Source organism: Microcaecilia unicolor, chromosome 5 (genome assembly GCF_901765095.1).
Source record: "Microcaecilia unicolor chromosome 5, aMicUni1.1, whole genome shotgun sequence".
Taxonomy (NCBI): Eukaryota; Metazoa; Chordata; class Amphibia; order Gymnophiona; family Siphonopidae; genus Microcaecilia; species Microcaecilia unicolor.
This window is the reverse complement of record NC_044035.1, coordinates 236,717,180-236,743,064: the sequence shown is the minus strand read 5'-3', so window position 1 is coordinate 236,743,064 and position 25,885 is coordinate 236,717,180. Positions and strand designations below refer to the sequence as shown.

The 25,885-nt window shown below is 44.7% G+C and overlaps 1 protein-coding gene across 1 annotated transcript in view; it reads left to right on the top strand.

The window, feature by feature from the left end:
• CFAP44 (cilia and flagella associated protein 44) overlaps nt 1–25,885 on the top strand; it is a 444,725-nt gene that overhangs the window by 248,408 nt on the left and 170,432 nt on the right. Inside the window, exon 16 of the mRNA XM_030203902.1 lies at nt 17,487–17,711. Coding sequence (XP_030059762.1) covers nt 17,487–17,711 — 225 coding nt within the window. The remainder of the gene's footprint in view (nt 1–17,486; nt 17,712–25,885) is intronic.

Genomic DNA, 25,885 nt, shown 5'->3' with positions numbered 1-25,885 from the left:
TGCCAGGCCACCCTTCAGGAGTGGGGTGATCACTGAGGGACTCATTCCACAATAGCGAGGCCCCCTGCAACCAGTCACAGAATCTGTGACAAAGGCAGAATTGGTGTCTTGAGCTTGAGCTCTTTCATTAAAACTTGTGGTCCATGGGTCAATTTTAGGAGACACTGGAAAAGGTGCCGGTACTCAGTACCCCCGAGTACCCCCTCAAAAAAAGCCCTGGATTTAAGGCATTTGCATGTGGCATTTGTATCTCAGGCCAGGCCCATAGGACTTAGCTGCGGAACCAGCAGTGATTGCAGCTTTGCTCTCGACTGAGTAACTGGAATGTGATTATCGAATGCATCCTTCACATTTTTTTTTATTTATAAGCATTTCTATTTTTATACAAGACATTGAATTACTTGTACAGAAAAGACTGGTTATCTTAGAAAATTAAGCTAAGGAAAAATGGAGAAAGAAAAAGAATAAACTCTATTATCTCTATCCAATCTCAAATCCATGGTAAGAGTCCAAGATTCCTAAACAGTGGAGATTTAGGAAATTTTTAAACACATTTGTAATCAGACGTGAACCAATTCCTTATTACATTAGCTAGAGCTTTTTGATGTTATGAAAGCTGCAAGCTGAGAGGGTTCGTAATAACATATTTAAAAGATTGGTATTTAACCACGCATTTGCAGGGGTATCTTAGGAAAAACGTAGCTCCCATCTGAAGCACTTCAGTTTTCATCTGGAGGAACTGTTGCCATCTTTTCTGGGTATCTCTTGATATGTCCAGGAATATTTGAATTTTAGACTTTAAAGGTCTTTCCTTTATTTTTAAAGAACATATTTATTATCCAGTTTTTTATCAGGAACCAACGCCACTGTAGCCAACAAAGTGGCTGCTGTGACTTGTTTCTGTATCTGAAGAGTCTAGAAGTGCAGATACATCTAATGACTGATTTACTGAGTTTGTTGGTTGCTATCTTTTTTAACAGGAAGGTAATACACTTGTGTGAAGGGAGGGATACTCTCTTCCGGAACCTCAAGTATTCTTTAATATATTTCTTTAACATTTCACGAGGGGAAACAGCAAATTGTTGAGGAATTCAAAAATCGCAAGTTATTACTTCTGAGTAATTTTCAAGAAATTCTGTTTTCCTCCTCAGATTAGTTAAATCTTTCAGCATATTACTTTGAAGCAGTTGCATATGCTGGAGGTTTTTCTCTTGTGCATGACATTTAAGGTTAAAGTGACAGAGTAGATTAAGCAATCAAGATAGAGAGTTCATTTTCGTAGTGAGAGATAAAGTGGTAACTGCGTTAAAAGTTCATTAGTGACAGAGTAATTTAAGCAGTCAGGTATAGAGAGTTTGGTTTTGTCCAATTCTGGTATGGGTTTTGTTGTCTGGTATTTAGGATGGATCATTGTGGTATGCCTTTTTGAACAGGTTGGTTTTTAGTATTTTTCGGAATTTAGTTATGTTATGTATGTTTTTGTGGCTTTTGGTAGCGCATTCCACAGTTGCGTGCCTATGTAGGACAAGCTGGATGCATATGTTGATTTATATTTTAGACCTTTGCAGCTGGGGTAGTGGAGATTCAGGAATGTACGTGCTGATCTTTTGGTATCCTGGTTGGTAAGTCTATGAGGTCTGACATGTAGACCGGAGCCTCACCGTGGATGATTTTATGAACCACAGTGCAGATTTTGAACGTAATACGTTCTTTCAATGGGATCCACTGTAATCTTTCTCCTTAGGAGTTTGGCGCTTTCGTATTTCGTTTTTCAAATATGTATCTGGCTGCTGTGTTTTGGGCAGTTTGGAGTTTCTTGATGATTGTTCTTTACATCCGGCGTAGATTGCATTGCAATAATCTAGTTGACTTAGCACCATTGATTGTACCAGGCTACGGAATATTTCCCTTGGGAAGAAAGGTTTTTATTCTTTTGAGTTTCCACATTGAATGGACATCTTCTTGTTGTATTTTTCACATGGCTTTCTAGTGTGAGATTTTGGTCAAGTATAACTCCTAGAATTTTCAGGCTATCTGAAACAGGAAGGGTAAAGTTGGGGATGCTTATCTGGTGGGTTTGTTCGTGTTGTATTGTGATGAAAGGATGAGACATTGTGTTTTTTTCTGCGTTGAGTTTTAGTTGGGAATGCATCTGCCCATGAATTCATGATTTGAAGGCTGTGATTGATTTCATTTGTAATTTCTGTTGGATCATTTTTGAATGGGATGTAGATCGTGACATCATCTGGTTGGATAGTGCTTTGGCTAGAGGTGTCATTATTAGGTTGAAAAGGGTTAGTGAAAGCAGTGATCCTTGGGGTACTCCACATTCTGGTTTCCATAGGGATGATGTATTTGAATTTGATATAATTTGGTATGTTCTTGCTGTTAGGAAGCCTTTGATCCAATTGAAAAGGAGCACTCATGGGATTCAGAAGAGGATCCAAGGTACTTTTTCTCAGATGAATCTTATGGAATTCCATCGGAACTCTCCCCTCCACCTGAAAGGAGGAAAATCTTCCCCGGAGAGCCTTCATTCTATTCTGGCTGATGCCATTCCATTTCCTTTGGAAGTGGAGGACGAGCCCAGGGCCAAGATGCTCGAGGTACTGGACTACATGAATTTAATGGGCAGTATTATCAACAGACTTCGGGAGTAGCAATGGGAGCCACTATAGCTCCTTCTGTAACTAATCTTTTATGTCCACTTTTGATTAAAATTGACATCTTTTCAAGAATTTAACCAACATGTGAGACCATGGTCAAGATTTATAGAAGATATATTCTTTTTTTGGTTGGGATGTAAAGGACATTTAGAAACTTTTGTACAAGGACTTAATTCCTGTCATCTAATATTAAATTTACCATGACTTGTAGTCTGACAGATATTTCATTTTTAGATGTTCAATAATGTAAGAGAGGTAACAACTTGATGACTACAGTATATAGAAAGAAAACTGATAGAAACACATATCTACATTTTCTAGTTGTCATCCACAAGCTCTGAAATGGAGTCTTCCTACCTCTCAGTTTCTCAAATGTAGATAGATGTATTTGCTTATCCCAGGAAGGAAATTTATGTAGGGAAATTTCAAGACAATTTAAATAGGGATGGCTGAATACCAGAGTGTGATATGTAAATCTAAAAAAGGAGCACATTTGTTTGAGCATTGTTTGGTGCTTAATCATAAATATGAAGATTTATGATGTTTCATTTAGATTACATTCCACAGCGTCCTTGAGGAGGAAATCAGCGGGGAAGATTGCAATAAAAGGAACAATATTGGATTTTCACTTTGAAATCTGCTATAATGACAGGCTTAACCTGGGAAATTGACTGGTTTTATTTTTACTAATTAGTTTGGAAAACATATAATAGTCTGCTGTCAAGAGATTTAAGTTTCCTGATGAAGTAGGTGAAGTTTTTGAGTTTCATCAATGGGAGAAGAGATGAAGAGGAACTTAGGAAGCTGATTGGTTGAGGATTATAATGATGTCATAGGAGTTCCCTACCTGGATGTTCAGTATATAAGTGGCACAATGCCATTTTTTGCATGGGACAGATTTTTAGGATATGATACGATTTGTAGAATTTAATAGAGTAGCATGTTAATTGGTGATCTTTTTTAGAGACGGTCTTTTCTAAGCCCTGAAGCAGTGCTAATATAGCATGAAACACTGGCAAGTGTTAGTGGGACCTACCTGAGCTTTCAAGATAAGCCCTAAATATTACAAAATATTAGGTTCACGATTCTATATGGATTGTCTTTTTGTATATGTTCCTGCTATGTATACTACATTGCTACTTATGATGTTTTATAGCATTGCACAGCAACTTTGAGTTGACTTGGACTTTAGATGGAGGTTTTTCCTGTCCATGATTGAATTAAAAGTATATTCATGGTAGTGATGTGTATAATTCGAGGCATTTTCCTCCAATATTAATTAATAAGTTAGCCTGTGTGAGTACATATTATTTCATACTGTATACCTTGACTTAGTATTATCTTATGGGGATATTGGGTTATTTTGTGGATAAATTTGAGTTCCCCATTCCTTCTTTATTGATTAGAAGGAGAAACTGGCCTATACTTGTGAATTTCATCAAGGTGCCCTGGCCAGAACCAACTGTGGTTCAGGAACATCTTAAAGCTGAAGGATAACTTCATTTGTCACATCTTCAGGATTCTGATGATCTCAGTCATCACTAAAAGGATCCTAATTAGTGCAACAACACCAGAGCTCAGACACCTGGGAGCTTACTGGTACAGCTCTACAGAAAGTAAGTCTAATCTAATCAGAGGCTAAATCTTCCCGTCGCTTACCCAACAGGAGCAAAGATAAGGAGAACCAGCATTATCCCCTGCCAGTCTATTTAGATTTAAGGAGAATGGAGCACTATTGCTAAATAGGAATGAAGTACTTATGTGACTTTGTAAATACTTTATTGCACATATAACCAGTTAACATTTTGGTGCTGACTGCAAATATTCAGTGGTTATGTTACGCTGAATATTTACAGTTAGGCACCGAAATGATATTTAACCAGTCAGTGGCTGTTTCTGATCAGTTAAATAGCTTTGAATATCGGGAGGGGGGGAGGGGGGGGAGATAATGTTTTGCTATAAAAGGTTGGGTTTTTATTTATGTTCACTTTTAAGTATATTATTTATGGGGCTCATTTTCAAACAAGAAACTTCCAAAAACTGTCATAAGGTGGTAGATGGACGTTTTTCTCTCAAAAACGTCCAAGTTGCAATTTTGACATTCCGATTTTTAAATGTTTTTTTTTCCACAATTCATTCAAATTTCAAGGAGGGTGTGTTTTGGGTGGGAAATATGTGGGACATGGGCAGCACCAAAAGATATATGTTTTTTTGCAATAATGAAACATCTAGGGTCACCTGTTTCAATCATGAATAAGTGACCAAAAGGTGCTCTAAAGACCAAATAACCACTGGAGGGATTAAGGCAAAAAAAAAAAAAAACCCTACTCCCCCAGTGGTCACAGACTATTCCCACCCCCCTAAGATGTGACAGTGACAGTACATACTTGGCTCTGACAGCTTCAGACATGATACCCATTTCTGTTAAAGCAGCAGGCAGGTCTTAGGAGTAGTCTAGTGGTCAGTGCAAAGAAGGGGACCCAGGCCCATATCCCACTCTAACTGGTACACTTGTGGTGGAACATGTGAGCCCTCCAAATACCACTAAATACCTACTGTACCTACATATAGGTGACACCTGCCAGCTTGAGGGCTGTTGTAGTGTGTACAGTGAGGTACAGTAGGTTTTTCTTGTTTGTGGAGGGCTCACTAAACCATATAGGGGGTTATGGTGAGATGTATATCAGGGAGCTTTTATGTGAAGTCTATTGCGGTGCCCGCTAGGGTGTCCCACTGTTCTGCTAGGATGTCTGTGTGGCCAGTCTACTAAGAAAGATGGCCCACAGACATCCCAATAGCTGGTTTTTGGGGCATTTTTCTCTTGGATTTTGTTTTTTGTCCATAATGGTCACAAAAGAAGAATACCCCTCCACATGTTTCATATATTATATAGATGTTACTGCCCAGATCATTTTCTGGATAGGCAGGGATAATCAAAGCTATAAATAAAATATAATTAAATAATAAATACTCTTTTATTAGGAATTTACAGCATATACAGAATTCTTGCCACCTACTGATTTGATTGAATTCTGTTACAAGTACATTGCCCCTTCTGCTTTCTTTCTTTCTTGTTCATGACTATATCTTGTGTCATTGAGCAGGACATCCCTGATGCTATGTGTGTTACTCATCTCATTCCAGGAGCAAAACATGCTTCTGGTGCTCTGTGAGAATGATTTGCAGTCCAGGTCCCTGCTCCCAGCACTAAGGCACAGTATCCAGAGTCTACGTTTGAATCCATGACCTGCCCACACAGTACTTCCATTTCTACAGCATAAAATCCAGGATCAGGGTACAGAGACGTAGAGAATAAAATAGGGAAAGAGAAAGGAATATGACGAGAGAAAGTGGAGGTAGGCGATTAATTTTAGGTTAACCTAATATTTTACAGATCTGTTAATCTCACTGTAGTCTTGATAGGATGGTCAGTTCTTCAGGATTTTAGAAGGATAATCTCTCATTTTGGTTACAAAAATTATTGTTTTCATTCGTACTTGCAAAACAACTGAACAAAACCATCCAATCTACTTCATTTCAGTGAAGCGGTATGACACACCTATACCAACCTCACACCTCTCAAATGGCATTTAAAAGTTGACTGCTCTACATTAGTAGTTGAATATCTAGGATTTTAAGATTTCTAACCAGGATAACCCAACTTGGATTGAATATTCTCTTTTAAACTATTCACAGTTGGTCAATCTGTAAACATTCTTTCCAAAATATTGGCATTATTCCTCATAATTTTCAAATCTGTGCTAATTCAACCCCTTTCTTATCAATAAAAAGTGAGGCAAGTGTATGTGGGCCATTGGGTACCAGGCAGAGGTAGGGGCATGCAAGTGGCATTCTTGTTAGATTTCATTTCTGGCACAATTTTTTTTCTGCATATGAAAAAGTAGTCAATGGGTATTATTATAGGTCAATTTCTCAAAGATGCCAAGGGTGAACCATTGCAAAGAATGAGATTTACTGTCCCAAAGAGTGAGATTGAAGGTTAAGCAGTGAGACTTTTGAGACAGCTCATCTAGAATATAAATCTGGCAAGATTTAAGGGGGCCCTTTTACTAATGGGTGTTAAGCCTTTAATGCATAGAAAAGGCTACTGCATGACTGCATTAAGAGATTTTGTGGTAATTTGCCTGTTTCCGCATATTAAATCATACATTACTGCATTTTTCAGATTTTTTTCCCCCAGGGGGTGTGACATGGGCAGAAAGTGGGCATGGAAGTTTTAGCCAGCTACCACGTTGCACTTTCAACACGCTATTTGCATAACACAGAGTTATTGCAGGAACAATAACCGTCTTCTAAATAGGATGCAATAAATGGTCCTCTGTTACTCTCAACAGATACCGCACGTTAGTGGGAACATCAACACATGACCTGCAATAAAAATAGTGGGAATGCCCCCAAAGATACCATGTAAAATTTGCAACTACCATGTGGTAAAAATCCCATGTTAAGTTGCAGTAGCTGCACATTTTAATACATTTTAGTAAAAGCGCCCCTAAAGTGTATATGCTTTGCAAACGAAAAAAAAAATCCTTTTCTTTGGAGCCTCAGAAAAGATGTGGATAGACTGAGATAACAATTTTCAAAGGAATTTGCCCAGGTAACCATTTTTCTTATCTGGGTTAATTCTTCTGCTGAAAATACCTTTCACTCAGTGGCAGAATTACATTACATTACAGCTCTTGTAATCTGCAACTACCTTTATAGTTCTATGCGGATAACAGACAGAAGTCTGGGACAATCCTAGGAATTACAGTAAACATGCCAAATAATCTAAACCTAACATGTCTTCCAGATCCTAAGTAAGTCTAAGAGGTTACCCAAAACATAGAATATAATCAATTCCTAGATAACAAAAATTTTAAAAAGAGAGAAGTCTTCACTGCAGTTCAGAATTGCAAAATCATTTTTGACATTCTAATTAAAAATGGTAATGAATTCCATACCATAGCTTCCTGGTACGAAAAAGAAGACGTTAATGTTTGAGATCTGATCGTATTAATAGCTAGAAAATTCAATACCAACTGATTTCAGAGAAAATGCATGTTACCATCCCCTTAATAATTGTATAAGAGCTACCATGCGGCGGCACAATATTTATTTATTTATTTATTTGTTATTTTTTAGATGTATACCACGCCTACAACTTGAGCGGTTTTCTAAATCAACATACACAAAAATTAAAATACCATATAATACACAGTTTGAACTTCACTCTGGCCTCCATCAGTAGCCACTATAGTCCTTCAAAGTAGAGGTGTCATTCTGCCAGACTTATGAATAGAGTAAATCAATCAAATGGCTGTATTTTGAACTCTCTGCAATTTCTTACATGCTTGATTTAGAGCAACTAAAAAGTTTTGTATAGGTTTCACAGCAGTGTACGTTTAGGTGTAGAGAAAGAGATGGGGCAGGGGGAGGCAAGCTACTGGTTGGGTCATTTGACATTCTTCTCCTAGGGTTGCTTTGCAAAGTAGTGTCCGGATAGACTGGCATTGAGACTCTGAGAAAGAGAAGGGGCTCAAAGAGTGGGAGGGTGAGATAAACATCAAATAGTATGACACTAATTATTACAGAGGAATTTTTAATGAATGAGATATGGGATCTCTGTTTCTTTACTCTGGTATGAATGGAATGCCTTCCGAAGGAAGTGGTTGAGATGAACAGTAATGGAATTCAATAAAGCATGGGATAGATATAGAGAGTCCCTAATGGCAAGAGAATGACAATGAAATACTGGTGTAAATGGCACAAAATTTACTTCAACCCAGAACAGTAGTGGTATGACTGCATTGTTCCAAGAAGGCACAACTGGCTGTCTTTATGTTCCACATGGAGCAGCAGTTTATAACTTTAAACAGCCAAAGTATGATTGCACTGGGCCTCCAAGAAAGCATTAGGATGTCCTCCAAGAAGGCTGGGGTGACCTATATAGAGAGCCATTAGTTACTAAAAACCCAAACTTCATTGGACCCGATATTCAGACTGCTAGAGTTAGCTGGGCTGACTTCCACAGCCAGAGCTGAACATGAATATTCAGTGCTGGGCTGTTTCAGGTGACCAGCATTGAATATCTGTGTGTTTTTTGGTCGGTTTCAACTTGACCCACCAAGCCGATATTCAGTGTTGGCTGGCTAAGTTGAAACTGGCGAAAGATAGGCCTGCTATTTCAGTGGCCGAATTTGGCTGCCAAACTTAGCTAGCGATGCACTGATATTAGCGGATAGCCAGATATATCACACGATATAACCAGTTATCCACTAAGTGCTAACCAGCAATATTCAGTGGGAGATAACTGGCGATCTCCTGCTGAATACAGCCAGCTGGTTAAGTGCATTTAACGTCCAGGAGCCATTTCTGGCCAGTTAAATGGTTTGAAATATTGGGTAGAGTGAGTATGGAAAGGCTGAAGTTTTTTGTACAAGAGTCCCACAAACCCTAATAGCTAGGGATTGACTTGGTAATAAGACAAGTGGCTATAGGGATTAACTTGGTAATAAGACATAGAATGAGACTATTGGTCTAGTAAGAAAAAGGCAAGACCAAGGAGGTGGAAGAAAACATCACTGTAAAAGATTTGGGCATGCTTGGGACAAATATATGGAGGGCAATGGTAGGAAAAAGATTAAGAGGTCAGTAAAAGATAAGGGGAGTGAGAAGTTGGTGTTGAGCTGCCTATGGGGATTTCTTTATTTTCCCACCAGACCAGTCCAGATTCTTAGGTTTGTGCTGTCCTGCCAGTAGGCAAGACTGAGAACTATTGAGCTGTGATGCTATCAGTTAAGAACCCTGTGCAATCCCCTGGCCAGTCAGTATTTCTCAGTTTCTAGCAGGTTGTAGGCTTCCCATGCAATGCCTGGTGGTCTAATAGGACTTTGTTTCCATTTTCTTGACCAATTGTGTAAAAAATAAAAAACAGCAGCCTACATTTATTTTCTTGCCCCCCCCCAACAAAAAAGATTTTAGGGGTGTATCATCTAAGGTCCCAAGTCTCCCCCCTCCCTCCACTAAACTGAATTATGAAGGGATTAGGACTTTCTTGTGCCTTGGACCTATCCCTTGGAGAAATCCTTGACTGCCTGAACTTGATTGCTGCTCAACAGACAGTTTGACTAGTAGTTACCTATATCAGTGCGTGAGGGGGTATAGAGAACACTGCCCCTCACCCTTAAGAAGGATCCCTCATGTAGTTTGAACCACCTTAAAACCACTAGTCCTGCCCAGAGAGGAAGTGAGATGGGAGGCTCAGTGGAGCCAAAAGGACAGGAACTGGGAAATATAAAAGGCAGGACTAGAGTGGGGTTAAGCAGGCCCAGGGAAGAAAGAATTGAAGCCCCGGCATATGGCTTTACAACATACATTTAGCTACTGTGACCTGTCTGAGATAAACCAACCATTTGATTTTGAAGACTTGGAAGCCTTGTTCTGGAAACCAAGAGAGAGAAGCTTACAGACTGTGTTTGAGGCATGGCAGTCACATGCCACAGACTGTGGTTTAGGCCCTTTCAGCCACCGGCCCATGTTGAGACTTTTCATACAATTAAAGATACTTTACTTGACCCTGTGGCTTCAGGACTAAGACCCCCTTTTACAAAGGTGTGCTAGCGTTTTTAGACCGTGCTAAAAATAAGCGTGCGCTAAACGCTATAGACTCCTATATATTCCTATGGGCATCTCTAGAATTCAGCATGCGCTGATCAATAGCGCACACTAAAAACGCTACCACGTCTTTGTAAAAGACCCCCTAAGTGAATAAAGTGCTTGGCTTATTTTACAACCTTTCTGGCTGTGTTATTTTGAAGGCCCATCATCAACCTTCACTCACAGTATCACATGTTATGGCAGCGTTGGGTTTGGAGCTTATTCTGTCCCAGGAAGCTGGATCCTTGACCTCTGGGGCTCTGGGCCTATTAATGACATTACGCCTGGATATTTGGAAAAAGAGATCGACCCTGTCCTAGTTGGGGGGGGGGGGGGGGGGGAGGGAGAAATATAGCTAGTGCTAAACAGGCAGATTTTATTTTGTATACATGTGTACTGCACAGTTCTGGTTCTAATAATACAGAAAAATTATGGAAAGGCTACTCCAGGCCTTAGTGGAGGGCTAGCAGCACCTGCAACAAGTAGTACAGAGGTCATGGGAACACCAGCAAGCCTCCAAAAGATCTCTGGAAGCCCAGAAGAGCTCTCTGACCCAGGTGACAGAAGCCTTGCAGTCTCCCAGGTTGCACCCTCTGGTTCTGGTGTTACCAAAGATGATACTGGAGGACTACCTGGACTATTTCCTGACCAATTTTGAAAGAACGGCCCGCCTTGCTGGTTGGCCAGAAGTATCTTAGACAGCTTATCTAGGGAAACGGCATTCTAAGATGTCAATTCCAGTGGGACGGCCACCTATTTGAAAAGTAAAAGCTGCCATTTTGGAGGAGGGCAGACTGCACCCAAGAGGCCTACTGGCAGTGTTTCCAGAAGGTATCCATGCAGGTTAAAGAAACCTGGAGTTTCTTCTACCGACTCAAGGAAGTAGCCTGAAGATGGCAACAAGAAGGCAACATGAGACTGGAGATCGCAAGAGTCATCCTCCTAGAGCAGTTCCTTGAAGGGTTACCCTGCCTATGAAACAGTGGGTGAGGCGGCACCCTAAATTGATCCAAGAGAGTTTTTTAGAAACAGCCAAAGCTTCCTACCAGACACAACCAGAGCCAGAACTCTACAAAGAAAAGAAGTGGGCGGAAGTCCTGGGAGGAAAAGGCTGGACTGGACAACCAGAGGGATCAGAAACCACCCTACAGCCCAAGGTCTCCAGGGAAGGGGTTCGAAGCGATGGAAGCCCTTGTCCTCATGAACACACTACACACCCTTAGCTCAGTCATGGGATCCTTACTTCCCCACCTATATCAGGTGTGGGAGAAGAGGTCATATAACTAGGGACTGCCAGGATCTAGTTGAAGATGCCACCATGGATGTGAATTTGGTAGCCTTGCACGACAGCAATTCTGTGGAAGCTTTCCATCTGGAATGTAGAAATTGCATATTACACGTTGAGCTGTAAGAATACCCATACCAAGCACTAGTGGAGTTAGGCTGTGTCAACACCCTTGTTTGGAGAGAGATACTCAACCGTCTGCAATTGAATTATGAGTGGACTGTGACCCTAGCATGCATATATGGTGACCCGAGGTAGTACCCGACAGCTCAAGTATCCTTCTTGCCCTACAAGTGTTTAAAGGATACTTGTAGAGCAAGCTCAGTTGGAATTAGCAGTCTTGCCTTGCCTTCCTTAACCAGTAATTTTCGGTCAGGATTTCCTAAATTTTGGTGCCATGTGGGCTCAGCTGATCGCCTGCCCAAAGAAGGAGGAGATCTTTCCACTGGAGAACCCTGACTTGTATACTGAAAATGCAAAATTGTTTAACTCTGCCACCAGCAGTGGTTAGAAAAACTGTGTTGCTCTCTGAATCTAGGAGTTGCAGTGGATGCAGATCTGGGTGGAAGATAGTGGTCTGGACATCCCAGACCCTTTAGATGACCTACCCAAATGGAGTAGTGAAGGAGGTAAAGAGAATTTTAAAAGGGCACAGTCAGAGGATGAGTCCCTTACAGCAGCACGAGCTAGGGTTGTTTTGGTAGATGGGAATCTCGTGGGCAACCAGGACCCCTCTAAGGTAGCACTCCCACATTTCATAAAAAAGAGTGACTTGCTGTATAGGGTAGCCAAGTGAACCGGGGGTGGGGGGGGGGGGGGGGAGCAAATTTTCCTCAAACCTACCATAGACAGGTCATGCAGTTAGCCCACAGTCACCTGTTAGAAGGTCACCTGAGGGAGGAGAAGACTCGAGAACGGATCTTGGCCTGGTTTTTCTGGCCAGGTGTATTCAAGCAAATTGAGCTCTTTAGTCAGTCCTGCCCAACCTGTTAGTTGAGTAGTCCTGCGAGGGTTCCACATGCCCCTCTTGTGACCATGCCCATCATAAATACCCCATTTGAGAGAGTGGCTATGGACTTTGTAGGACCACTGGAATGAGCCACCCATGATAAGTATATTTTGGTTATCTTGGACTATGCCACTTGCTACCCAGAGGCCATTGTCCTCCATAATATGAAAATTACCACTGTGACTAATGCTCTTTGGGAACTCTTCTCCTGCTGAAATACTGACTGACCAAGGCAGCATCTTTATGTCCAGAGTCATGAAGCAAGTGTGTGCCTTGTTAAAAATGAAGATCTTGCGGACATCCGTTTATCATCCACAGACAGATGGTCTGGTGGAATGCCTTAATAAGACTCTAAAATAGATGCTGAAGATGTTTGTGGCCGAAGATGAGAAAAACTGGTATTCTCTACTCCCATATGTACTGTTTGAAATCTGGGAGGTGCCCAGGGTTTGACAGGATTCTCTTCATTTGAACTGTTATATGGGAGAAGACCTAGGGGAACACTGGATGTGGTTTGGGAAGCTTGGGAAGAAAAACCCAGCCTAGGAAGGAACTTGGCCTAATATGTGCTCACCATGCAGGAGAAGCTGCCAAGCTCTGCTTGGAAAAGTCTCAAGCAGGTGAAGCCCGAGCCTATAACCAGAAGGCAGCACAATTCAAATTCATTAAATTGCGGGAGGATTGTGAAAAATTACAAGCAGACCTTACGAGACTGGGAGACTGGGCATCTAAATGGCAGATGACGTTTAATGTGAGCAAGTGCAAAGTGATGCATGTGAGAAAGAGGAACCTGAATTATAGCTATGTAATGCTAGGTTCCACGTTTGGAGTCATGGACCAAGAAAGGGATCTAGGTGTCGTCGTTGATGATATGTTGAAACCTTCTGCTCGGTGTGCTGCTGCGGCTAAGAAAGCAAATAGAATGTTAGGTATTATTAGGAAAGGAATGGAAAACAAAAATGAGGATGTTATAATGCCTTTGTATCGCTCCATGGTGCGACCACACCTCGAATATTGTGTTCAATTCTGGTCACCGCATCTCAAAAAAGATATAGTGGAATTAGAAAAGGTGCAGAGAAGGGCGACAAAAATGATAAAGGGGATGGGACAACTTCCCTATGAGGAAAGGCTAAAGTGGCTAGGGCTCTTCAGCTTGGAGAAAAGGCGGCTGAGGGGAGATATGATAGAGGTCTATAAAATAATGAGTGGAGTTGAATGGGTAGATGTGAAGCGTCTGTTCACACTTTCCAAAAATACTAGGACTAGGGGGCATGCGATGAAGCTACAATGTAGTAAATTTAAAATGAATCAGAGAAAATCTTTCTTCACTCAACGTGTAATTAAACATTCGTTGCCAGAGAATGTGGTAAAGGCGGTTAGCTTAGGGAAAGGAATTGGGACTTGATATACCGCCTTTCTGAGGTTTTTGCTACTACATTCAAAGCGGTTTACATATATTCAGGTACTTATTTTTGTACCAGGGGCAAAGGAGGGTTAAGTGACTTGCCCAGAGTCACAAGGAGCTGCAGTGGGAATCGAACTCAGTTCCCCAGGATCAAATTCCACTGCACTACCCTCTAGGCTACTCCTCCACTTAGCTGAGTTTAAAAAAGGTTTGGACGGCTTCCTAAAGGAAAAGTCCATAGACCGTTATTAAATGGACTTGGGGAAAATCCACTATTTCTTGGATAAGCAGTATAAAATGTTTTGTACATTTTGGGGATCTTGCCGGGTATTTGTGACCTGGATTGGCCACTATTGGAAACAGGATGCTGGGCTCGATGGACTTTGGTCTTTCCCAGTATGGCAATATTTATGTACTTATGTACTTAATGAACCTTTCAGCCAGGTAACAGAGTCTTAGTCCTCTTAACCTCCTCGGTAAGCAAACTGTTAAGCAAGTGGCAAGGACCCTATGAAATTGTGGCGAGGACAGGACTGGTTAACCACAAGGTGGCCCAACTGGGCAAGAGGGACAAGACGAAAATTCTCCACATCAGTTTGTTAAAGAAGTGGAGTCCCTATGACTGCCTCCTTGGTTCAGAAGGATGATTTTGGAGTCCGGGCCCCTGCAAGTTCCATATGGCAACCAATTTTCTGACTCGCAGAAGGGTGACCTAGAGCAGTTGATATGCCAGAATCAAGATGTGTTTTCCAGAGTGCCAGGCTGGACCCACCTTGTAACTCATGATATTATCACTCAGCTGGGAGTGGTAGTCCGGCAACATCCCTGTTGAATCCCAGAAGCCAGGCAGCAAGCCACAGCAAAGACGATTGCTGAGATGCTGTAACTGGGAGTCATCGAGGACTTGGCCAGCAATTGGTCATCTCCCATTGTGCTGATGCCAAAGCCAGATGGGAGCATCCGATTTTGTATTGATTTCCGGAAGGTGAATGCTGTTTCTAAACTGGAGGCCTACTCCATGCCAAGAGTGGATGAACTCATTGAGTGGCTAGGAGGGGCCCAATTCATTTCAACTCTGGAACTGTCCAAGGGATATTGGCAGATACCCCTCACCCTGGCTGTCAATGAGAACTCAGCCTTTGCAACACCTCAGGGTTTGTTCCAGTTCATGATGTTACCTTTTAGCCTTCATGGAGCTCCAGCTACCTTCCAGTACCTCTTGGACCACCTTCTTAAACCTCATGGCAATTATGTGGCTGCCTACTTAGACAACATCATGATTTACAGTGAAGATTGGAAGACACATCTAATCCAGGTAGAGGCAGTACTGGATAGCCTACAGACCACTGGACTGACAGCGAACCCCAAAGAAATGCTTCTTGACTTGACAAGAGGTTCAATACCTGAGATACTCGGTAGGGAGAGGACAAGTGAGAACCCAGATCCGGAAGCTAGAGGCAATCACCCAGGTGCCAGTATCCCAGATGAAGAAGCAAGTATGAGCTTTCCTCAGGCTCGTTAGTTACTACCACTGGTTTATTCCAAAGTTTGCTGAGAAAGCAGAACCGCTAACCCACCTCCTGCAGAAGAAGGTTCCCGAAAAGATACATTGGACTGAAGAGCTGGATGTTGCCTTCCAAACCCTGAAGAGGAATATTTTCTCAGAGCTGGTACTGGTCAGCTCAGACTTCAACCGGCCCTTCATCATACAGACCAATGTGTCAGAGGTTGGACTTGGGGCCATTTTGGCCCAGGATGTGGACAGGGAAAACTACCCGGTGGCATACATTAGCTGGAAGATGTCCCGAGAGAAAAAAATTATGTGGTAATTGAGAAAGAATCTCTAGCTGTCAAGTGAGCCCTTGAAACATTCCAATATTATTTGTTGGGGATGACACTTCCACCATCAGCTCCTTCAATAGATGGCTCGACATCCCTCAAATGCACTTATCATGCACTGGTTCCTTAGCCTCTAGTCCTTCAGGTGAAACATCAGGCTGGCCGAGAACATGCTAATGCTGACTTTTTGTCTTGGGAGGTGGATACTGATGTAGTAGGCACTCAACCGGGTACGGTTGAGCTGAGGGGGAGTGTTTGTGAGAGGGTATACAGAACACTGCTCCTCACCCTTAAGAAGGATTCCTCAGGTAGTTTGAACCACCTTAAAACCATTAATCCTGCCCAGAAAGGAAGTGAGACGAGAGGAGTGAAGCCAAAAGGACAGGAACCAGGAAAGGAAATGAGACGTGAGGAGTGGAGCCAAAAGGACAGAGTGGGGTTAAGCAGGCCAAGGGAAGAAAGAACTGAAGCCCCACATACACCTTTATACAATACATTTAGCTACTGTGACCTGTCTGAGGTAAGCTAACCTTTTGATTTGAAGACTTGAAAGCCTTGTTCTAAGGTCTGGCAGGAGCCAGACCTCGAAACCTAGAGAGAGAAGCTTATAGACTCTATTTGGGGCACGGCAGTCACTTGCCACAGACTGTGTTTTAGGCCTTGTCAGCCACAGGCTCATGTTGAGACTTTTCATAGAATTAAAGAGACTTTACTTGATCCTGTGAAGTAACAGGCGTCAGAATTAAGTGAATAAAGTGCTTGCCTTATTTTACAACCTTGTCCGGTTGTGTTATTTTGAAGACCTGCCTTCAACCCTTGCTCACAGTATCACACAGTGCTTCTTTGGTCTTTCTTTACCCACTGTGGTTTACCTGAAAAAAATGAAAGGCTGCTATTATGGGGTAGGTCCCTCAGTAATCACCCCACCCCTGAAGGGTGGCCTGGCATTTGAGTACCGGCACCTTTTTTGCTGGAAAAAAACACACTGGTTCTTTCCCTTCCTATCTAACTTGGATTTCACAGGTCTGATTTTGAACTGAATGCTTTTGATCACAGTGAGAAATAATTCTGTATTTAGTACGGTTATTATGCATAAACATTCCACTAATCACAATGTAATATGAACTTAGGCTGCCAATTCATGATGCCTGCAGAGTAAAAGCTCTTGTAATAGAATTCAGACTCTTACCCCCTAATTCTATAATTTTAGCACCTAAACATGAGCACCATTTTTGCACAAAAATTATAGAATACTCGCACTTGCGTGGGCAAGTACGTGCTTATGCCTATAAGTGCTTTGTGTGCATTCAACACTACTGTCTAATGTAAAGGTGCATAATTTGCTTGGTATGTAAATTCAAGAGGTACACATGGGTGGAGCATGGGCAGGGCAAAAGTGGGGCTCCCACTAATGCGTGTAACTTTCAAAATACTGTAAGTTACACATTAAAGTGACACATTTAGGTGCATACATGGCATAATGGAATCTGGGTACCCATATGCCATTATAAAATTAGTGCTCAGCACACTGCAGCTAAGCACCTACCTTTGGAAGCCAATTATAGAATTACCATCTTAATTTGTTTTCCCATATTTTGTTTCTGTTCAATTAATCGTTGAAAGAGAGAAGAAGAGAGGGTACGTAGAGAGAAGATAAAGGAACAAAAACAGAAGGAAAAGGAAGCCTGGATTCAGAAGCAAAAACAAATTGGAGTGGAGCTGACAGAAGAGGATTTACTAGAGGAGCCTGAAGAGGAAGAGGAGTTGCCAGCCATCTATATCCCGGAGAAGCCCAGCCCCATTCTTTGTGGTTTTTATTCAACACCAGGCAACTTCTGGCTTTCCTTGGTAAACTTTTATATTTGTTTTCTCTCTCACATTTGAATGGGCCTTCTCTACTCAAGTCTACTACCATAACTATCTCATACATTAATTCTCCAGAACCAAGTGAATAGAATCATGGGACTTTTAGGGAAGAGAGGAAGATCATTTTAATTAATAACTAGTAGAAAAGGCCCGTTTCAGACACAAATGAAACGGGCGCTAGCAAGGGTTTCCTCATAGTGTGTATGTTTGAGTGTGTGTGTGTGTGAGAGAGAGTGAAGTTGGGAGTGTGTGTGTGTGTCAGAATTTAAGAAAGCGTGGGATAGGCATTTGGGATCCCTTATGAAATGAAGAGTTAGTGGTTACTGAGGATGGGCAGACTGGATGGGCCATTTGTCTCTTATGTGAACCCCACCCTCTTCTTCCCCATTCCTTTGCTGCAGTCAGGGGAAGAGGAAAAAAGAATTTCCTCAAGAGGAACTGGTTTGTAATGCCCCCTGGCTTCTTGTATTCCAGGTACTTGAGGTTTGCAGCATCATCTCTGTCTAAAAACTGTCCACCTCAAATAAAACAAAATATTGCCATTGTTATTAAAATGTCACACATTCTCTTCATTTGGTTTTCACAGGGGAGATCTGAACATTAGAGCATGGAGTCTCTCATAATCATAAATCAAAGTTGCCTTTCTTCCCCCATCAGCAGGCTCTGTAGTGCAGAAATTATAGAATCCCTGAAAGTTAGCAAAGCTCGGAATCTGGGCTGATATGAAGAACAAAGTAAGGTGAGGATAAGAAAACAGAAATGAATGGGAGGAGCAGGGGGCTGTACTTAAGTTTCAGGAAGGAAAACGTTTTTGGAACAGAGCAAAACGACCAATTGTTTCCCCTCAGTAAAAGGCTGAAAGCATAACTTGTGGAAGGGAAGGAAGAGTGCCTGGGGCACAACTCCTCTAGGATCGGGACTTTCGATCTGCTACTTAGTGGATAGGGGATGTTAAACCCTAGGAGAAATAGCTCCGCTTCCTTTCGTTGTACTTACAGTGAAATTCAGTCTGTATTTCCGATAGGTTTGTGTAATGCACGTGTGTGCAAATGTTTTTAAAGAACTGGAACGGCAGTGATATTAACTGTGCTTGTGCTTTACAGTGCATGATTTTTAAAAAAAAGTTTGCTTGGATCAGGCCAGGGATAATAACACCGGCAGCCCAAGTCCGGGAGTGGAGAGCAGAAAGCTAGCGGCTGAGCGCTTCACTGTTCTGTATATCTGCCCCTCCCCATCTTCTGTGCTGCTTCACCGAGGTCAGCAAAGAAAACAGATACAGGCCTTGTCTGATTACTTTATGCTGCTTGTTGTTGCATGCCTGTGGTCGTGCTGGGGGGAGCAAGTTTCTCCTCTCCCTGCAAATGATTTCTGCAGACAAATACTGAAAGGAAATGGGAACTGGCTGTTATAACTATGTCTCTATATAAACGTACGTCCAACGTTGTAGCGTTGAGAGAGAAGTAAAGCGTTTTTTTTCTGAACAACTTCTCGCCTTTGTCTTGTGTTTTGCATTTTCCCGGGGCAGTATGAAGATCGGGGATGACGGCTGCCGCTCCTCCTCTCCCTTCTGACGTCACTGCGCTCGTAAGAGGAGAGGAGGAGCGGCTGCAGAGACATCAGCCAGTGTGAGATGGGTGTCGGGGTGATGTCCAGTGGCGCCGGCGAGTTAAGAGAGGAGGGGGCCCGGGGGGGGGGGGATGGAGAGAGCGTGGTGCGGGTCGAATGGCGGGGCTGGAAGTTGGAGGGGAGGGCGGGTCAGGGAGCGGCAGGAGCCAGTCAGAGCCAATGCGAAGATCGGGGAGGAGGGTGAGTGAGGGAGGACTGAGGGCAGGGTGATGTCCAGCGAAGGGAGTGTCAGCGCTGCGGCCTCATGGGGGAGGGCTGAGGGCGGGGTGATGTCCACCGGAGGGAGTGTCAGCGCTGCACCCTCGTGGATGGCGTTTCATGGAGTGTCAGTGTCAGTGCTCCGCCCTCGTCGTCATCACGTTGTGACGCGAGGGCGGGGCACACAGTAATGGGGAAAAAGCAGTCTCGACGCCTCAACTTCCGGTTGGAGGCTTCATTTAGAACGTTGGGGTTGCGAATTATGTCCGGAAGGGGCGTGGCTGAGGGCGGGTCTATGAGTGAGAGTGAGTGGTGCATGAGTGAGAGTGAGTATTGCTGACAGCCTAGCCTTCACTGTTTCCCTCCCACAGAGTGAGCTTCAGAATGTTGCAGGTGAGAATTATTTATATAGATTATCTAATGCACATCCAAAAGTTTGTACCATTGAAAGCTGGTTAATGGGAACTGTGACTTTTCTGTTAGATACATAAGAACATAAGAATATCCATACTGGGTGAGACCAATGGTCCATCTTGCCCAGTATCCTGCTTCCAGTAGTGGCCAGTCCAGGTTACAAGTTCCTGGCAGAAACCCAAATAGCAGCAATATTCCATGCTACCAATCCCAGGGCAAGCAGTGGCTTCCCCCACGTCTGTCTTAATAGCAGGCTATGGACTTTTTCTCCAGGAATTGTCCAAACCTATTTTAAACCCAGATATGTTAACTGCCATTACCACATCCTCTGGCAGTGAGTTCCAGAGCTTAATTATTCTTTGCATGAAAAAATATTTCCTCCTATTTGTTTTAAAAGTATTTCCATGTAATTTCATTAAGTGTTGCCTAGTCTTTGTACTGCAAACAGAATTCTATAGTTTATGGGTACCTCCTCTTCCCAAACTTTTATCCATATGACTTAATTTTAGCACTTTATTTTTTGAAAATTGTTATTCAGTTTTTTTAACCATATCGTATTACAACAATGTGTACTCCAAAACATATGCTGAATCCAATAAACACCAATTCCCACCCACCCTAACCTACCCTCCCGCCCCACTTCAACATTTCACAAAGCAAAATGAAAAGTAACAGTTCACAGCATAATCTATATCTACCTCATGGAAGTTGGTCACTGAGGGCTCAACAGTTGTAAAACATTTAATAATCCATTCTCCGAGGACAAGCAGGCTGCTTGTTCTCACTGATGGGTGACGTCCACGGCAGCCCCTCTGATTGGAGATCTTCACTAGCAACAGCGTTTGCTAGCCCTCGCGTGCGCATGCATACTACGCATGTGTGGCCGTCTTCCGGCCCAAACGCGAGCGTGCCCGTCAGTCTTCTTTTTTCTGCGGCTCAGGACGGCTGTTTACAGTCATTCCGCGCCTCAAGGAGACCCCTTACGCCTTTTTTGCCGCGTTCTTCCGTTCGGAAGTGTCCGGAAAGTCTTCCGTCGTGTTCTTCATCTTGTTTCAAAAAAAAAAAGTATTTTTTCCGCTATTTCCAGTGTTTTTCCCGTAAGTTTCCTTTCGTCGTCGAAAGCGGCCTTTTTTGGCCGCCCATACGGGTTTTCCCTTGTTTTGGTGCCCCTTTTGTCACCATTGCAAATTTTGATTTCGTCGGCGTGATTTTTCCACCCATGTCCTCGAAGCCTACCAGTGGCTTCAAAAAGTGCACCCAGTGCAGCCGGACGATCTCGCTCACTGATAGGCATGTTTCGTGCCTTCGGTGTCTGGAGGCCGGTCATCGTCCCCAAGCCTGCACTCTCTGTCTTTCGCTCAAGGAGAGGACTCAGGCGGCGAGGTTAGCTCAGTGGAACCTCTTGTTCGGAGCCTCATCCGGTACTTCGACGCCTGCGGTACCGAGGTCATCGGTGGCATCGATGTCGTCGGAGGGTGCATCGTCTTCGGGAGCGCAGGTGAGGGCTGTCCATTCCCCTGCTGGTAGCGGTGAGCCCTCGAGTAGGCCTTCACCTGTCTCGAGGGCTCCTGCGGTACAGGCCCCCCGGGATCGACCTGTTTTGGACCCGGCCCCGAGGAGGTGTTTGGATTCAACGTCCTCCTCTTCGGTACCGGGAGGTACTGGTGACCTGCTTCGTGCGAAGGCAAAGAAGCATCGTCACCGGTCGCCTTCCCGTCATGGTACCGAGAGCTCCGGGTCGCCGGTGGATTTGGCACCCGCTAAGCGTCGGCGCTAGGAGGACCGCTCGCCCTCCATACAAGAGGTGTCGATGCGCTCTACTGTGGACAGTCCGGTACTGCCTCTGCGTCCCGGACAGATTCTGAGCTCTTCGCCTGTACCACACTCCTTGCCTTCCTCGACAGCCACTCTGAACGAGAGCCTCCGGGCCATCCTTCCAGGGATCCTGGAAGAGCTGTTACGCCCTTCCGCTCCGGTACCGGGGGTGCTTGCGCCACCGGTGCCGTTGAGAGAGGCAACGGCTGGCTCCTCGCCCATGGTGAGGTCCCCGGTTCTGGTACCGCTTGCGGTACCTGCATCGGCGGCCTCCCAGGCTGACTCCCCGACGACATCGATGGAGGGAGCTTCATCGCCACCAGTGCGGGAGTCATCCTCTCGGCGTACTCACCGTGGCCACGTTTCCACGGAGTTGAGACGGGCCCGGCTTCGGACTGAAGTTCACGAACTGGTGTCTGATACCGATGGTGAGGCCTCGTGGGAAGCAGAGGTGGACCCAAGATATTTCTCTGACGAGGAGTCTTGCGGTCTCTCCTCTGATCCTACGCCCTCTCCTGAAAGGCAGCTTTCTCCTCCGGAGAATCTGTCTTTCGCGGCCTTTGTCCGGGAAATGTCTACGGCTATTCCCTTCCCTGTGGTTAGGGAGGATGAGCCAAGGGCCGAAATGTTTGAGCTTTTGGACTATCCTTCGCCACCTAAGGAATCGTTCACTGTACCCATGCATCATGTCCTCAAACAGACATTGCTGGCGAACTGGGCGAAGCCGCTAACTAATCCCCACATTCCCAAGAAGCTAGAATCCCAGTATCGGATCCATGGGGACCCAGAGTTAATGCGGACTCAGTTGCCTCATGACTCTGGTGTGGTGGATCTGGCCCTTAAGAAGGTCAAGAGTTCTAGAGAGTACGCTTCGGCGCCCCCCGGGCTGTGACTCTAGAACCTTGGACTCTTTTGGGCGGAAGGCCTACCATTCTGCAATGCTTATTTCCAAAATCCAGTCCCACCAGCTCTACACGAGCATCCATATGCGGAGCAATGTGCTGCAGTTGGCGGACTTGGTGGACAAGCTGCCTTCTGAGCAGGCCAAGCCTTTTCAGCAGGTGGTCAGGCAGCTGAAGGCATGTCATAAATTCCTGGCCAGGGGTGTCTGCGATACTTTTGATGTTGCATCCAGGGCCGCTGCTCAAGGTGTGGTGATGCGCAGACTCTCATGGCTGCGTGCCTCCGATCTGGAGAATAGGATCCAGCAGTGGATAGTGGATTCTCCTTGCCGGGGGGATAATATTTTTGGGGAAAAGGTCGAACAAGTCGTAGAACAGCTCCACCAGCGGGACACCGCTTTCGACAAATTCTCCCACCGGACGCCTTCAGCATCTACCTCATCAGGTATACGTTTTTATGGGGGAAGGACGACTGTTCCTTATTCTACTAAGCGTAGGTACAATCCTCCTTCTCGCCAGCCTGCTGCCCAGGCTAAACCCCAGCGCGCTCGTTCCCGTCAACAGCGTGCGCCTCAACAGGCCCCAGCAGCTCCTCAGCAAAAGCAAGGAATGGGCTTTTGACTGGCTCCAGCAGAGCATAGCCGAGATCAAAGTGTCCATGCTGGACGATCTGCCGGTCGGAGGGAGGTTAAAATTTTTTCACCAAAGGTGGCTTCTCATAACCTCCGACCAGTGGATTCTCCAAATAGTCCGGCTGGGATACGCCCTCAATTTGATTTCAAAACCTCCAAATTGCCCACCGGGAGCTCAGTCCTTCAGCTTCCGCCACAAGCAGGTACTTGCTGAGGAACTCTCTGCCCTTCTCAGCGCCAATGCGGTCGAGCCCGTGCCACCGGGGCAGGAAGGGTTGGGATTCTATTCCAGGTACTTCCTTGTGGAAAAGAAAACGGGGGATGCGTCCCATCCTAGACCTAAGGGCCCTGAACAAATATCTGGTCCGAGAAAAGTTCAGGATGCTTTCCCTGGGCACCCTTCTTCCCATGATTCAGAAACACGATTGGCTATGCTCTCTGGACTTAAAGGACGCTTACACTCACATTCCAATACTGCCAGCTCACAGACAGTATCTTCGATTCCGTCTGGGAACACGGCATTTTCAGTATTGTGTGCTACCCTTTGGTCTCGCCTCTGCGCCCAGGGTGTTTACAAAATGCCTAGCTGTCGTAGCAGCGTCTCTGCGCAGACTGGGAGTGCACGTGTTCCCTTATCTCGACCATTGGCTGGTGAAGAACACCTCCGAGACAGGAGCTCTACAGTCCATGCAGAGGACTATTCGACTCCTGGAGCTACTAGGGTTTGTGATAAATTATCCAAAGTCCCACCTTCTTCCAGTCCAGAAACTAGAATTCATTGGAGCTCTTCTGGACTCTCAGACAGCTAGTGCCTACCTTCCAGAAGCGAGGGTCGACACTCTTCTGTCTCTCGTTTCCTGGGCGCGGGTGTCTCAGCAGATCACAGTTCAGCAGATGTTGAGATTGCTCGGCCACATGGCCTCCACAGTGCATGTGACTCCCATGGCCTGACTTCACATGAGATCAGCTCAATGGACCCTAGCTTCTTAGTGGTACCAAGCTGCTGGGGACCTAGAGGATGTAGACCTGCTGTCCACGAGTTTTCTCCAATCCCTGCATTGGTGGACAATTCGGTCCAATTTGACTCTGGGACGTCCTTTCCAAATTCCTCAGCCACAAAAGTTGCTGACGACGGATGCATCTTTCCTGGGGTGGGGAGCTCATGTCGATGGGCTTCACACCCAAGGGAGTTGGTCCCTTCAGGAAAAAGGTTTTCAGATCAACCTCCTGGAGTTGCGAGCGGTCTGGAACGCTCTAAAGGCTTTCGGGGATCGGCTGTCCCAACAAATTATCCAAATTCAGACGGACAATCAGGTTGCCATGTATTACATCAACAAGCAGGGGGGGCACCAGATCTCACCCCCTGTGTCAGGAAGCCATCAGAATGTGGCTTTGGGCTCGCTGGAACGGCATGTTTCTTCAAGCCACGTATCTGGCAGGCGTAAACAACAGTCTGGCCGACAGGTTGAGCAGGATTATGCAACCTCACGAGTGGTCGCTCAATTCCAGAGTTGTACGCGAGATCTTCCAAGTGTGGGGTACCCCCTTGGTGGATCTTTTTGCCACTCAAGTCAACCACAAGGTCCCTCAGTTCTGTTCCAGACTTCAGGCCCATGGCAGGCTAGCGTCGGATGCCTTTCTCCTGGATTGGGGGGAAGGCCTCCTGTATGCGTATCCTCCCATACCTTTGGTGGGGAAGACTCTGCTAAAACTCAAGCAAGATCGAGGCACCATGTTTCTGATCGCTTCCTTTTGGCCGTGTCAGATATGGTTCCCTCTTCTTCTGGAGTTGTCCTCCGAAGAACCATGGAGATTGGAGTGTTTTCCGACCCTCATTTCTCAGAACGAGGGGGCGCTTCTGCATCCCAACCTCCAGTCCCTGGCTCTCACGGCCTGGATGTTGAGGGCGTAGATTTTACCTCCTTGGGTCTCTCCGAGGGTGTCTCCAGAATCTTGCTTGCTTCCAGGAAAGATTCCACTAAGAAGAGTTACTTTTTCCTATGGCGGAGGTTTGCCGTCTGGTGTGACAGCAAGGCCCTAAATCCTCTCTCTTGTCCTACACGGACCCTGCTTGAATACCTTCTGCACTTGTTTCAGTCTGGTCTTAAGACCAACACTGTAAGAGTTCATCTTAGTGCAATTAGTGCATACCATTACCGTGTGGAAGGTAAGCCGATCTCGGGACAGCCTTTAGTTGGTTGCTTCATGAGAGGTTTGCTTTTGTCAAAGTCCCCCATCAAACCTCCTACAGTGTCATGGGATCTCAATGTCGTTCTCACCCAGCTGATGCAACCTCCTTTTGAGCCACTCGATTCTTGCCATCTGAAGTACTTGACTTGGAAGGTCATTTTCTTGGTGGCAGTTACTTCAGCTTGCAGAGTCAGTGAGCTGCAAGCCTTGGTAGCTCATGCTCCTTATACTAAATTTCATCATAACAGAGTAGTCCTCTGCACTCACTCTAGGTTCTTGCCGAAGGTGGTATCGGAATTTCATCTCAACCAGTCAATTGTCTTGCCGACATTCTTTCCCCGTCCTCATACCCGCCCTGCTGAACGTCAGCTGCACACAT